At 44.1% G+C, this 13,402-nt stretch overlaps 2 protein-coding genes across 2 annotated transcripts in view; one reads left to right on the top strand and one right to left on the bottom strand.

The window, feature by feature from the left end:
- LOC108164714 (zwei Ig domain protein zig-8) overlaps positions 1–8,911 on the bottom strand; it is a 169,871-nt gene extending 160,960 nt beyond the window's left edge. The window contains exon 1 of the mRNA XM_017300592.2: positions 8,478–8,911. The gene's annotated coding sequence lies outside the window, so the exon portion shown is untranslated. The remainder of the gene's footprint in view (positions 1–8,477) is intronic.
- A 3,315-nt stretch (positions 8,912–12,226) lies between these two features.
- On the top strand, positions 12,227–13,251 carry LOC108150812 (antigen 5 like allergen Cul n 1). The gene is made up of 2 exons (XM_017279120.2): positions 12,227–12,858; positions 12,915–13,251. The coding sequence occupies exons 1-2, from the start codon at positions 12,254–12,256 to the stop codon at positions 13,216–13,218; spliced, it is 909 nt and encodes a 302-aa protein (XP_017134609.1). The 5' UTR covers positions 12,227–12,253; the 3' UTR covers positions 13,219–13,251.
- The last annotated feature ends 151 nt before the right edge of the window (positions 13,252–13,402 follow it).

The raw sequence follows: 13,402 nt of genomic DNA, 5'->3' as shown, positions 1-13,402 counted from the left end.
ATGCTGGTCCTTCTTCTCGCACAAATGCAGATCTTCTGCAGAGCCTGGGCTGTGCCTTGAAGGAGAATGGAGGACCCCATCCACCATAGCTGCAAATCAATCGAGCGCTTCCCCTGGAGAACAACGGCCCGAGAGGCCCCTCATGATTGCTATATTCTGCATGATACAGGAGACTCCTCATCCAGTTAGCAGTTGCTTCAAATTTCCACCAAATAAAAACCCCCGGCTTCCCCTTTAAGGCCCACTTTAGACGTTCCACCGACGACAGGCGCTGTCAACCCTTTGCCTCTGCTGCACGTTCGCGGGCCCCCCTGCCCCTGCCCCTGTCCCTGCCTGGCTCCCGGTTTTATTTTCCGGCCGTCAAGCAGCCATCAACAACTGCGACCAATCGCAGCAGCTAATCAAAGCCTGGTCGTGGCCCCCGCAGCGTGAAAAGGTCTCAAGACTCGAGGAAGGAAAATCTGCCCTTGTCCTTGTAGCTGTCCCTGTCCTTAACCTTATCCTTGTGTCTTGTCCTTTTCCCCATGTCCGTGTCCCTGTCCCTGTCCATGTCCATATCCATGTCCGTGTCGATGTTCGTGTCCCTGTTCCGTGTGCTAGTCATAAATTCAACTTTTGCCGTTTTCTATGCGACGTTTCATTAAAAATTTAGCATGGCCCACCTTTTGCCAGGGAGTATTCCCCCCCCTCCGTTCCCCCTCTTTCCCCTGTGATGCTGGGGGGTGGGGGGGAGGGGGTGGCTTCTCGAGCATTTGGAGGCTGTAAAGTGCGTTTGTTGGCGTTACTTTATGGCTGGAGCGCATGTAAACACGTGGCCACGTGGATGGCTATGGGGCTACTTGCCCCAATCCCAATCCAGTATCCCATATCCTGCGACACTTGGCGACTGGCAGAAGACGGAGACGTAGACGGTGTTGCAGGAGGAGGTGTTGTCCCAGCTGCACGACAACGACAACACGTAATGATTGTCCTTGTCACACACCCACAAAAGCAACACAAAAAAACAACACAACAACAACAACGAGGGTATGCCATCGACGACAGGGTTACCCAAGGATTTAGAAACAGCTGGAAATCGCTATCGTTAGGTGGATAGAAATAAACATGGAATTCATTTTAAAGAAATTAATCTTTAACACAAGATCGTTGGGATAACCATTTGTATTTATTTTATTTATTTATTTTTTATTTTATTATTATTTATTTTATTTTATTTTTATTATTTTATACCACCAAAAGTCGTGAGGATTGCAATTTTTATTTATTTATTTTGTATTTTATTAATATTTATTATTTATTTTATTTTTATTATTATATACCACTAAATGTCGTTGCGATTGCAATTTTTATTTATTTTATTTAATAATTTTATATTTTATTATTTTTTATTTTATTATTATGTATCACCAGAGGTCGTTGCGATTGCAATTATTATAATAAGAAAAACCAAGGAATTTGTAATTTGAATTATATAAATTAAAAAAAAAAAGTTACTTGTTATTTATATAAAAAAAAAAATTTATTTCTGAACTGTATTCATATTATATAGATATAATTATATATTGTATATATATATTTTTATGATACATATTATATATTGTATTATATTGTATATTTATTATTTAATTATATTTATATTATTGTATTTATTTTATTATATCATATTATAATATAATATCGGTTTATACCCTCCCCTATTCGGACAACTAAGAGCCATATTGGCCTATGTGGGGCCCCGCTGAGGGCCGTCCGTGTTAACCTAACCTATAATATATTATATTAGATAATAAATGTGTGTATATGTATATATTATTATATTATAAGCATGTTTTATATTTGTTATATTAAATCATATTATATTATTTATTTATATTTTTATTACTTTCTATATATTATTTTATTGTATGTATTTTATATATATTATTCGTAGACTACTTTTTCCTCTCCGCTCAAAAGATTTTTCAATAAATTTAAATTTTAAATTTAATTAAACCAAAACTTGAAAATACAAATAAATTTTAAATTGAATTAAAAATCTAATTTATATATTTAATTTTAATCTAAAAATTCTAAGTACAAAAATGTATTATTTTTATTAAGCATGTTTAATACATGACGCTATTGAGACGCTATTATTTGTGATTTCTGCTCGAAAGAAATGCCGCCTCTGCCTATATTTAGATGGACGAATCCTATAGCCTTTCCTTCACTAAAATTACAGGGTATGCCAAATAAAAACACACTGAGTCTGAGACTGATACCGAGACAGAGACTTAGAGTGAGTCGGAGTCGGAGTTGGAGGCTGCTACAGGCCATAAAATTCATGTCTTCTGACAACTGCGCCTCATACATTTTTATGACTCCCAGTCATATTTATAGAGAGAGTGTCTCTCTGTCTGTCTCTGTGGCACTCTCTGTGTGCCCCTGGGGCACCCAGGACTCACACAGTTTTCCATCAGCGCCCCGCAAATTAGGCAAAGGATGTACTCGCACTGATAAACATCGGCCCCGAGCTACCAAGCGAGTCAAGGACGAGTCCAGCAACTTGTCGACTGCATTAATTATGCTTATTTATTTAATGACATTTGCTCATTGTTCGCCCGGGCATTAGCTTCCGAGGGGGGGGGGGGGGGGGACATAAGGGGAATCAATTGAATTAATGCTGGAGCCCCAAACATCGACTCGAAACGGAGGAGCATCGAACATTTGACCGGCATTTGACAACATTTGACACTAAGGATATGCCAGGATTTGGCCTTTGATATGAGGGCCAAAGCTTCTCGTTTTCTTCAACACCATTCCACGAGAACCATCTATCTGTTTCTGTTTACCAACAAAATTGTGGCTATAAATTGATATCCAATATCCCTATGGATGTACGCGTGAGGGCTCCATAAGGCAGTTTCCATTTCCTTAGGCATTTCCTGTCTATCCTGTATGTATCACTCTCCATCACTCTCCATCACTCCCAAAATATCCACTCGACATTTGCCCCAGAAATGTCCTTCCATCGAGAATTGCCACACTCTTCTTAGGATTTTTGATTCATTTCGAAACAATGGCCATTCCTGCAGAAACATCGAGCCAAAGTGGAAAGTTTTCGAACATTTTTCTACCATTTTCTTTGCCTTTTTTGGAACAGAATCTCTGTAACACTCTGTCATAGAAAAAAACTCGGAATTCTTTGCGAGGAATGCACTTTTATTTTGTATCAAATATCAGACACTTGCAACATCACACCGCATTATCAATAAATAAGGGAAATTCTCACAAAATAATGGAACAGAAACCCCCACCGAAAGACGAAGATCTGGCACCGAAATTTGGTAAAGATAAAACATAAACATGTACATAAATATGTACATACATTTCCGATTACTTAGTGGCCCACAATGAAGTGCAGAACCATCGGGCAGCACCTGTCGGTGCACCATCCTCTATCGAAGGAATCCAGCTAACAGATCCCGAGCCAATCGACACTGGCTACTAGGCGGACAGTGACACCGATGCCAGTTCTGAAGACGAGAACGAGGACGAAGACGATGAAGAGGAAGTGTAGCTGAGAGTGGCAGAACGGAAGGATGTTGTGGCTGACCGAGGGCCCGGGACGTTCAGCGCTCGACTAATTGCGAATCGTGTAATCCCTTCGCGTCAATTGTTTAACAGATCTTATCGAAGAAGTCGATAATCGATTGTGCATCCAAATTGTGATCGAAAGTGTAATTGACATTTAATCGATAGTGTTATCGATTTTTAATCGACATTGCATCTGTAGTTTAATCGATATTGTAATCGAAATTTTAATCGATTTTTAATCCAAATTGTAATCAAGAGTGTGATCGAAACCGTAATCGAAATAATAGTCGTTCGTCGATTTTAATCGAAAGTGTAACTGAAATATAATCGATATTGTAATAGATAGTTTAATCGAAATAATAATCGATTTTTAATCGAAATTTACTTGCTATAGAAGCAGTCGATAATTGTATGGTTATCGGTAATTTTTATATGTGCATCAAAATTGGAATCGAAATTTGAATTGAAAATTAATCGATATTGTAATCGAAATTCGAATAGACAGTTAAATCGATATTATAGTCAAAATTTTAATCGATTTTTAAGCGAAATCGTAATCTAGAGTGTAATCGAAATTTTAATCGATTTTTAATCGAAATTTACAAATTATGGATGCCATCGATAGTCGATTATCGGCGACCTAAACCGTTTATCGTTCGACTAATTTCAAAATCGTTTAATTATCGTCAATTGATTAACAAATATTATCGAAATTGTTATCGATAATTGTTAACTCTGCATCAAAATTGTAATCGAAACTGAAATAGAAACAGTAATTAAAATTTTAATCGAAATTGTAATCGATAATCGATAATTGCTGTGCAAATGTAATCCAAGGTTGTATGTAGACTTCCATAGAATATCCCAACACTTCCTAAGGCAGGGACACGTGTCATGCAGCAGGTCACCTCGGTCGGTTGGCATTCGCTGTACAGATCTCTGGTCGGATCCCATCGTTCCCGTTTTGCCATGGAAGCATCTGGGATTTCCCCTAACATGCATTCCGAGAGAAAGCCCTGGCCCCCGCCCCTGCCCCTGCCCCTGCCCCTCGCACATGAAAGCAACGAACATAAATATAAGACGAAATAAGAAATACAAAAATACAAAATACCAGCGATAATTCAAAAGCCCGCCGCCACCACCAGCAGCAGCACATATGTATGTACGTGAGGGCCACCAGAATCCCTGGCTGCCTGGCTGCCTGGCTGCAAAGGACTGGCCCGGCTGCCCGCCTGCCTTCCTGGCCAACAAATCGCACAACGAAAATCTCGGCCATTATTTGGCATTATTGGAGTAAGCGAATGTTTTGCGAATGCATGCCCTTGCGAGGCAAATGTCTTTAAAATCGACCAAATTGGAAACAAGATTAAAAGGAGGAAGACGGGGCAAGAGGCAAGTGGCAAGTGGCAGGACACACCAGACAAAGGCCAAGACGTAGCAGAGCGTCTCTCTGCACACGTCCCGGCCTGGTGGCAATAAAGCGCAACAAACAAGCGCCTTGCCCAAGAGCGAGAGTCGTGTCAATATTTTGACTATGTTTTAGCCTTGGCTTCTGCCGTGCCACCGTGCCACCGTGCCACCCTGTCCCTTGGCCCTTGTGGTGGCCGAGGCGGCGGCGGCGGCAGCGGCACTCTCCGGAGGTGGCCATGCGCGTCCAGCGTCGGGAATATTGATGCCTGTGGAGCGTGCCGCTGGGAATGCCATGTGGCATTTGACCATGCTCCTCCTCAGGCCCCCCCGCCAGACCCTCCCGTTGTATCTCTCTCGAAAAAAAAACAGCAACAGAAGACACGATAAACGACTGGGGGATACCCAGCGCTTTTTGGGGAGCCATGGCAGAGAGATACCATGTGGCATGTGGGGCATGGTTAAACACTAAAGAGGGCTCTGGCCATGGGCCAGAATCCATCTTCAAATGGCTGGGACGACATAAATTAGCGGCAGGCTGTGTGCCCGTACTCCTCCGCGGCCGAAACTTTTGCGGCTAGCTGCCTCATATTGCGGCACGCAGTTTATCAAAGTCTGCCTGCTCTCTCTCTCTCTTTCTGGACGGCGCAGAACGCTTAACGTAACGCAGGCAACCTCCAACTTGCGACTGGCGTTGCCGCTGTTGCACATCACGTGACCTGCCAGCCAAATGAAATTCCTAGTCGGCGTCACATGGCGCGCGCACAACGGAACGATTCTGTAATTGAGTTGCCGTCGCATACACTTGCCCCCTGCCCCTGCCGCTGCCCCCCCCCCTTTCCCCACTGTATATGTAATTACTTAAAATTCGTGTCTTGAGGCAAAGCCCCAGGCCCAGGTCCAGGCCCAGCAAGTTGCAAGTTGCAGGTAACAAGTAACATCGTGCTTCGTGACAGTTCTCACATGCTGTTGCATTTATTAATTCAATTTACTGGCAATTACTGCCGGCCCCCAAATGGATATCAATTACGAATTTTGCAAAAAAAAAAACAAAACCAACAATATGCACATTTAATAAAAGAAATCAATCAGGATATGGGCACATATGTGGGTAAATGATGGTAGGTGGGCGGATCCAACGAAGGGCACACAAATGCAGAAACCAAGAGGTCATTTCGGGTCATGTATGTATAAATGGAGGTGTGTAGCGGGGGGTGAAGTGTGAGCTCTCCTACAGGCTAAGGCCCGGCCGAGAGCTGTGTGGATCGTGAAAACAGTCCGCTCTTAAAGCGCTGACAGAGAGCGCTGCAACTGGCTGTTAACTGGCAGCGATAACAGGCTGTTAACGCAGAGCTGCTACGGGAGCAGCCACAGGCTGTTAAGGGTAGAGCTTTAAGCAGGAAGCGGTAACAGACTGTTAACAGAAAGCTGTCCCTTCGGATCAGCCTCAGGCTGTTAACAGAGAACTGTAACCAGGAGCGGTAACAGAAAGCTGTCCCTTTGGATCAGTAATAGGCTGTTAACGGAGAGCTGTAGCAGCGCCAACAGACTGTTACCGGAGAGCTGTAGCATCGGTAACAGACTGTTACCGGAGAGCTGTAGCAGCGCTAACAGACTGTTACCGGAGAGCTGTTCTCCTGGATCAGCCCCAGTCTGTTAACAGAGAGCTGTAACGGAAGCAGTGAGAGGCTGTTAACGGAGAGCTTCAACCTGGAGCGGTAAAAGACTGTTAAAAGAAAGCTGTCCCATTGGATCAGTCATAGGCTGTTAACGGAAAGCTGTGGGAGCATTAACAGACTTTTAACAGAAAGCTGTCTCATTGGATCGGTAATTGGCTGTTAACGGAAAGCTCTCCTCCTGGATCAGCCCCAGGCTGTTAACGCAGAGCTTCAACCTGGAGCGATAACAGACTGTTAAGCTGGTTTGCTCTGCTAACAGCGCTGTTGCCCTGTTCGCGCTTGGCTTTTCTTTTCAGTGAGAGGAATGATCTTAGCTGCCATTCAGTGTTCAATTCAATTAAAATCCCACGATATACACGATGTATGCTCTCGTAAATGCACTTTGTGGCTGTCGCACTCAAGCGAGCAATGTACACATACAGAAAATTGTCCAATTTCGCTCTGATGGCCCCAAGCGTCTGCGATGTGTATATGTATTTATGTATATATTTGTGTGATATTTCTATGGCCATTGGCCATATATCCCACATAATCAACTAAATCAAGACCTGCTTATTTATTTATTTGCAGTCGATAATCAAACCGCAAAATGCCCAGACCCGCCACGCCCCACCCCGCCCCATGATCCCTCTGGGTTAGCGGCAGCGACAGCCCATCGCTCACTTGATATTAGTTTTTAATTATGCCACATTTGATTGCATTAACTCCGCTGCACACGCAGTTGTTAGCTCCCCTTCGGGAGACACGAAAGGTCCATTCCAAAACAAAACAAGGCTGCGAATACCCTTTCTTTTTCCATGACAAATGCAATAAATGGAAGAGTTTATACGATTTTTAGAGGAAATAATACAAATAGCATAATGATCTTTATTTGTACAGACTGTACGATTCATCACAGATGTTTCTGGCCAATCCATGACTCCAAGAGACCCTTCAAATACGAGTAAATATTTCCACATATATTCCATTAAGGACCCTGGCTAACCTCCTAAACATTTACCAGAGTAAACCTTCCATTTCTCTGTTACAAAAACTCACTATAAACCATGAGACTCTCTCTCTCTCTCTCTCTCTCTTTGTCTGTGCGGCGTTTTTCGGGGGAAAATCAAACGGAAAAAGGCAACAAAATGCTATGAAAATAAATTATAACCACAAAAATGCAATTTAATACAAATCTAATTCGAGCGCATCAGGCTTTTGCCAGATGTCCAGTCCTGTCCTGTCCTGTCCTATCCTGTCTTGTCCTGTCCTGTCCGCGTGTTTGTGTAAAATGCTGCTACGCGACCCCCGTTTATGGCGATTTTTAATTGAAAGCGCGACTTTTGGGCTTTCGACCAGAGCCGCACACATACACAGATCAAAGCGCATACAAACGCACATTAAGCAGCAACAGCAGCAGCTGCATAAATTTCATTAGTAAACTTTTAATTAGAAAAATTTCAGCATGAATTTAATTAGTGCACACACACACACACACTGGTACATACATATGTGTGCTGAAATACAAAGCCAAAAATTAAATGTAATAAAATGAGAATGAAAATGAAAATGAAATGCAACTGGACCCCACGCCAATGCCCAATACCTGACAACGTCCTGACAACACCACCCGCTGCCTGACACGCTAGCCAAGACACAAACCAGAAGCTCATTGCCACATTGTCGGTGGAGGAGGGGGTTAGGGACTTTTTTGATGAGGAAAACAGAGCAGAGATTCCCTTGACCACCAATTAGATTAAAGAGAGAGCAAAATATCTAACGAAAGAGCGGGCTCTTATGGAATAAAGGTATGTATGTATATGTGTTCTCCCTTACCTTTTCTGTTCCTTGAGCAGCCGACGATTCCATCGACACGAAGACAGGATCGACTATGCAACCGCGCGACGATGCCGAACGAACGATTTACGAACCGAAACCGCAAACGCACACGAAAAAAAACCCAGCAAATTTCAATAAGAACACACTTTTTGTTTGGTAAGGTGAGGCACCACTGATCCGAGCACTTAACGTGAGAGAGAGTCAGATCACCAACATTTGGAATGCCTCACCTTTCAGATGAGAAACTTGCCAGCAGAGCGCCGCCGCTTAGAACTTTTACTCTCTTTTCTTACTAATCCTCTCCTTCGCCTACGCCTTTGCCCGTTTGCAGATTGAGTGGGAAAGGGACAGAACACCTTACTGGCACAATTATAACGGTGCGTGGGTGCTCAGCTGACTTTTCACATGAAAAAAAGATTTTCTGCATGAAATATTATATTCACATATAAACATATGTATATAATACAACTTTTACACTTCACTTGCACATATTAACACACTTTTCTTTCGGCGATCTGCCTTTTTTCTGCCTTTTTCCATATTCTAGCACACTTTTTGGACATTTTCCATGTTTATGTTAACACTGCACTACACTACACTTCACTACACGACATTTTACCGGTTATATTGTTCAACATTTTGCCGAAACGCGGAGCTGACTTGGAAACGCACGCTTGAACCGGATGAAAAAGAACGAATGCGAGAGCGGTACAAATGCGTTCGTGCCATGCTCTCCTACTCCTACTCCTACTCCTATTTCCAATTACTCTCTCTTCCTCTCCCACTGCAAAAGTAGATCAAAAGAGTGTGGTTGTGTACGCCTGCTATTGGAAATGAGATAGTGTGGGTGATGAGAGGATTACAGAGCTTGGTGTAGGTGCATTGTGCTCTCCTCTCCTCTGTCACCAGCCCTTCCCACCACACCCTCTGGTCATCTTGTATTCTCTACCTCTAGTCTGATTCCTAATTGCTCGCTTATTTGACATTTTCTTTTGCCTCTTGCCTTCCTGACTCTCTCCTACACCATAATAGGAGAGCGTTTGACCACTGCTTGCGGCAGACGTGTGAGGGGGAGAGGGTTACCGCATTCACCTGTGTTGGCATGTGCTTGGGATCGGAAGTTTGGCGGCTCCCAAAAGGCAAGTCTTGAAGGGAAAGTAGTAGAAATTGTAAGTAACATTTTTAATGGTTTATCGATTCACTCACTCGAGTTTTCTCAAGAGATTCTTTTGACTTTTCTCTGGATGCACGCGACTTGGGCACATCTGATGCCACTTTTGTATTTGCTGACCCTGAGGTTAAGGTTGAGATGGCGTCACGCTCAACGTGCCGAACTGCCACACACACAATTGGTGTAATTACAGAATGAGGAAGTGCAGCAGCCAGCACAGATGTGTACATATGTATGTATGTGTGTGTATGCTAATTATGCTGCCAATCATAAGCCCTGGCTGCTGGGAGGGGGTTTACCCGACGCCCCAATGTATTTTCGTACACATTTTCAGAGTAATTTATGTTTAGTCGCGGCTAAATTTATTGTCTGAATCAAGCAACTACTGCAGCCGTTGACGTCGTCAGCAATTAATCGTTGCGTGATTAATCATTTTCTATGCAAATTATATATTGTACGAGTACCCCATCTCTCAGCTCAAACACGCACCCATCTACGATCTGGTCTTCCATTTTGACTCGGCCTCCGACTACCTGGCAGATCTTTAATTACAACAGCCCCTCGAAGAGCCAGAGTTCACATTCAAATGAAATACGAGTGTGCGGCGGTGCTGTATGATCATTCATAATCATATTTTGTGCTAATAATATGCGACAGAATAAACCCTCAACAACTGCGTCATGGCAATAATACAAAAACAAAAAATCCCAGGTCTGACGAGTGTGTAAATTGAATTGCATTTGGAATCGGGTTTGAATATGCATCAGTGATCAGTGATCGATGGGGAAATTGTCTGAAAACAAACAACTCTGAGAAATGAAACACTTTACATCAAAAAACACATACCTATCTATAAGAAAAGACAAAAACCAGCCTAAATAAATATTAATGCAATTTACCAAGGTTTTTCCAAGGGTTTCCCCCAAGGAAGGATCAGCTTCCTTGGCAGCTACACAAAAGAAACCTCTATCAGGGAGCCCAAAAGAACCCAAAAGATTCTTTGAGTCAGCGATCGTCCCATGGTATTGTATAGTACGTATACGAGTGCGATGAGCCGGTATTCTGAAAGCGTCTCAGTGATGTGATACTCGGTAGAGGCAATAAAACAAAAAGTTTGCTTCACCAGCCGGAACGCAATTGTCCAATAAAGTGGCGAAGTTACGAATACCCTGGCCACATTCATTAGAAAACTCATAAAGGTTTATTTCCCTTACATTTATACGATCCCTTTATGACAGCTACGTGTCTGAGCCTGAGCTTTGATTATGTATCTTTGCGGCTAGAAAGCGGGCATATTAAGGCCCCTCTTTTATGCATAATACATTCATCTATGCAGATCACAGTGAAGGCTTTGGACTAGAAATATCACTGACCCAGAGATTTTCAAACGGGAGGGAGGCTTCCATTCTTTTTGGCCATTCAACGTCATAATCATAAGTTCTTCTTCAGGTGTTTGTTTTTTTTCTTTTTTTGCTTTCTGTTCTGTTTTTGCATAATTCTTTGTTGTTGTTTTCTGTTTTTAGTTTTTTATTTTTAGTGATCTGTCCGTCGGTGGCAGCATTGTTATTTTAATTAATGCCGCGATTCCGATTAGGTGTGAGGCACGTTTCTGCCGACGCGTCGTTTCTTCAATTTGAGTATCGGTTTTCTACCTCTTTTTTGAGGCGATTACTCTGGCAGATAGGGTCCCATTCTTAAGACTAGATGTTTGGAATTCCTAAGGAAATTCAATAAATTTTAGATTTTTGTGATTTTAAAATGATAAATCATTGTATCCGATAAAGGAATCAATATTGTATAGTTCTATGATAGAGTCTACTATAATGCAGCTTTTAATGATCTTTTTCCTTGTAATATACAAATCTGTTCAGTGTTTTTGGACCAGGATACTCCCTTAGTTGCAGTTCTGTAGAACTTTTCAATATAAGATCTCGAACTACTTTCAATGGTGTCTGTAGATAGCACTTATAGTAGAATCCAACAGACTATGAGAGTATAAAATGATTCGGCATCTATCGTTTTTCTCTGTGGGTATTGTTAACGGCATTTGGTCGGGTCTAGTTCTGTAAAGCTGCTTTGATGGAACGCCAATAATTCCCCGACTTGGCCACTTACCGGCAATTGGCAATTGCCTTGAAGCCATCATTTTTCCCACACTTGCTTTGGGGCCATTGGGCACTGGGCACTGGGCACTGGGCACTGGGCACTGGGCTTTGAGCCACTGATTATACCACTTACACGGAGGAGGGGCAGACCCATAAAGCGCCATCAGCGATGAACCGCCGCCGAGTAGCCGCCGAGTAGCCACCGAGTAGCCGCACAGCCAAACCGGTTACCCGGTGGTGGCGTTCCAGTGATGGCTGGTGCACTGCTGCAATGCCGGAAGCTCGATCGATGTCTTGGAAGGAAACCAGGGATGAGCGAGCCGAAGCCAAGCTCATGGGGGAAAAACAGAACCAGTTCTCGGGCTCTGTCCCAACCCTAAGCGATGGGGAAAGGCAGCTAGAGCGACGCTGAAGCTTTGGGGCTCTCCTCCGTTCCCATTCATTCATAAACCAAAACTCCCGCTCGACCTTAGCTCAGTTGCTTGTGGACCGTCGAGATGCCGAGATTATCGAGCAAGTGCAGTGTCGCCGCCGCCGCCGCCGCAGTGCTCCTCATCTTAGTGGGATCGAGGCTTAGTGGATTAGAGGCAGCCACAGCCCCTGGCACAGGCAAAGGTGGAGGAGGATACTGTGCTCCATCGCTCTGCCAGCTGTACAATGGCAGTCATGTGGTGCAAGTGCCGCATACGGCGTGCGGCAACAACGGCAGCTTTGGCGCCCAATGCGGCAACGACCCAAAGATACTGGCCATGAACGATCGAAGACGCCAGCTACTGCTGGACATGCACAATCTGGCCCGCTCGAAGATTGCCAGCGGAGAGCTAGCTGGCTACCAGAGTGCCACACACATGCCGCTGCTGCGGTGGGATGCAGAGCTGGAGCAGATGGCCGGATTGCATGCAAAGCGCTGCCAATTCGCGCACGACAAGTGCCGGAATACGCCGCGGTTCCAGTTCAGTGGCCAGAATATCGGATACTTTTGGATTGGACGCGAGTTTAAGTCGCATTCGAGGCGCATGAAGTCCTTTGTGCTTAACTGGTTCAGGGAGTACCTGGATGCGAATCAGACCTTCATTGACAGCTATCGCCCGCATCCGCAGGGGTAAGTGGCACTCTCTAGGTGGATACCCATCACGTCTAAGCCATATCTACTCACAGCAAGAAGATCGGTCACTTTACCCTGCTCGTCTCGGACCGTGTGCATCGCGTTGGCTGTGCCGCTGTCCGGTTCCTCGAGCCCCAGGCCAGCAGATACCAGTTCATGCTCACCTGCAACTATGACTACAACAACATCTACAATGAGCCCATCTACCAGTCGGGTCCGGCGGCCTCTAAGTGCATCCAGCATCAAGTGAGCGACAAGTTCCCTGCTCTGTGCGATTGGCGGGATGCCGCCTACGACTACGACAGCGACGAGAGCGCCGAGGATGGCAACACGCTCGACAACAACATACCTCTCTAAGACACCGCCCCGCCCCCCCCCCCCCCCCCCCCCCCCCCCTACAAGATAGATCTGCTGTTCAATCGGAGAGTGATATCTTAGCCCCCGCCCCCACCTTGTATAGGATTCTTCTTTTTTTTATTAGAACTTAAGCCAAAATCCCTCAAAAATCCCACCCTCTAGAGAAAAAGATCAACTGCCGATC

This window comes from Drosophila miranda, chromosome XL (assembly GCF_003369915.1).
Source record: "Drosophila miranda strain MSH22 chromosome XL, D.miranda_PacBio2.1, whole genome shotgun sequence".
NCBI classification, from domain to species: domain Eukaryota; kingdom Metazoa; phylum Arthropoda; class Insecta; order Diptera; family Drosophilidae; genus Drosophila; species Drosophila miranda.
This window is presented reverse-complemented; position numbering and strand designations above follow the sequence as displayed.

Coding starts and splice junctions, on each gene's coding strand:
- LOC108150812 (XM_017279120.2), top strand. CDS start 12,254: ATGCCGAGATTATCGAGCAAGTGCAGTGTCGCCGCCGCCGCCGCCGCA. Junction 12,859..12,914: donor TATCGCCCGCATCCGCAGGG/GTAAGTGGCACT, acceptor ATCTACTCACAG/CAAGAAGATCGGTCACTTTA.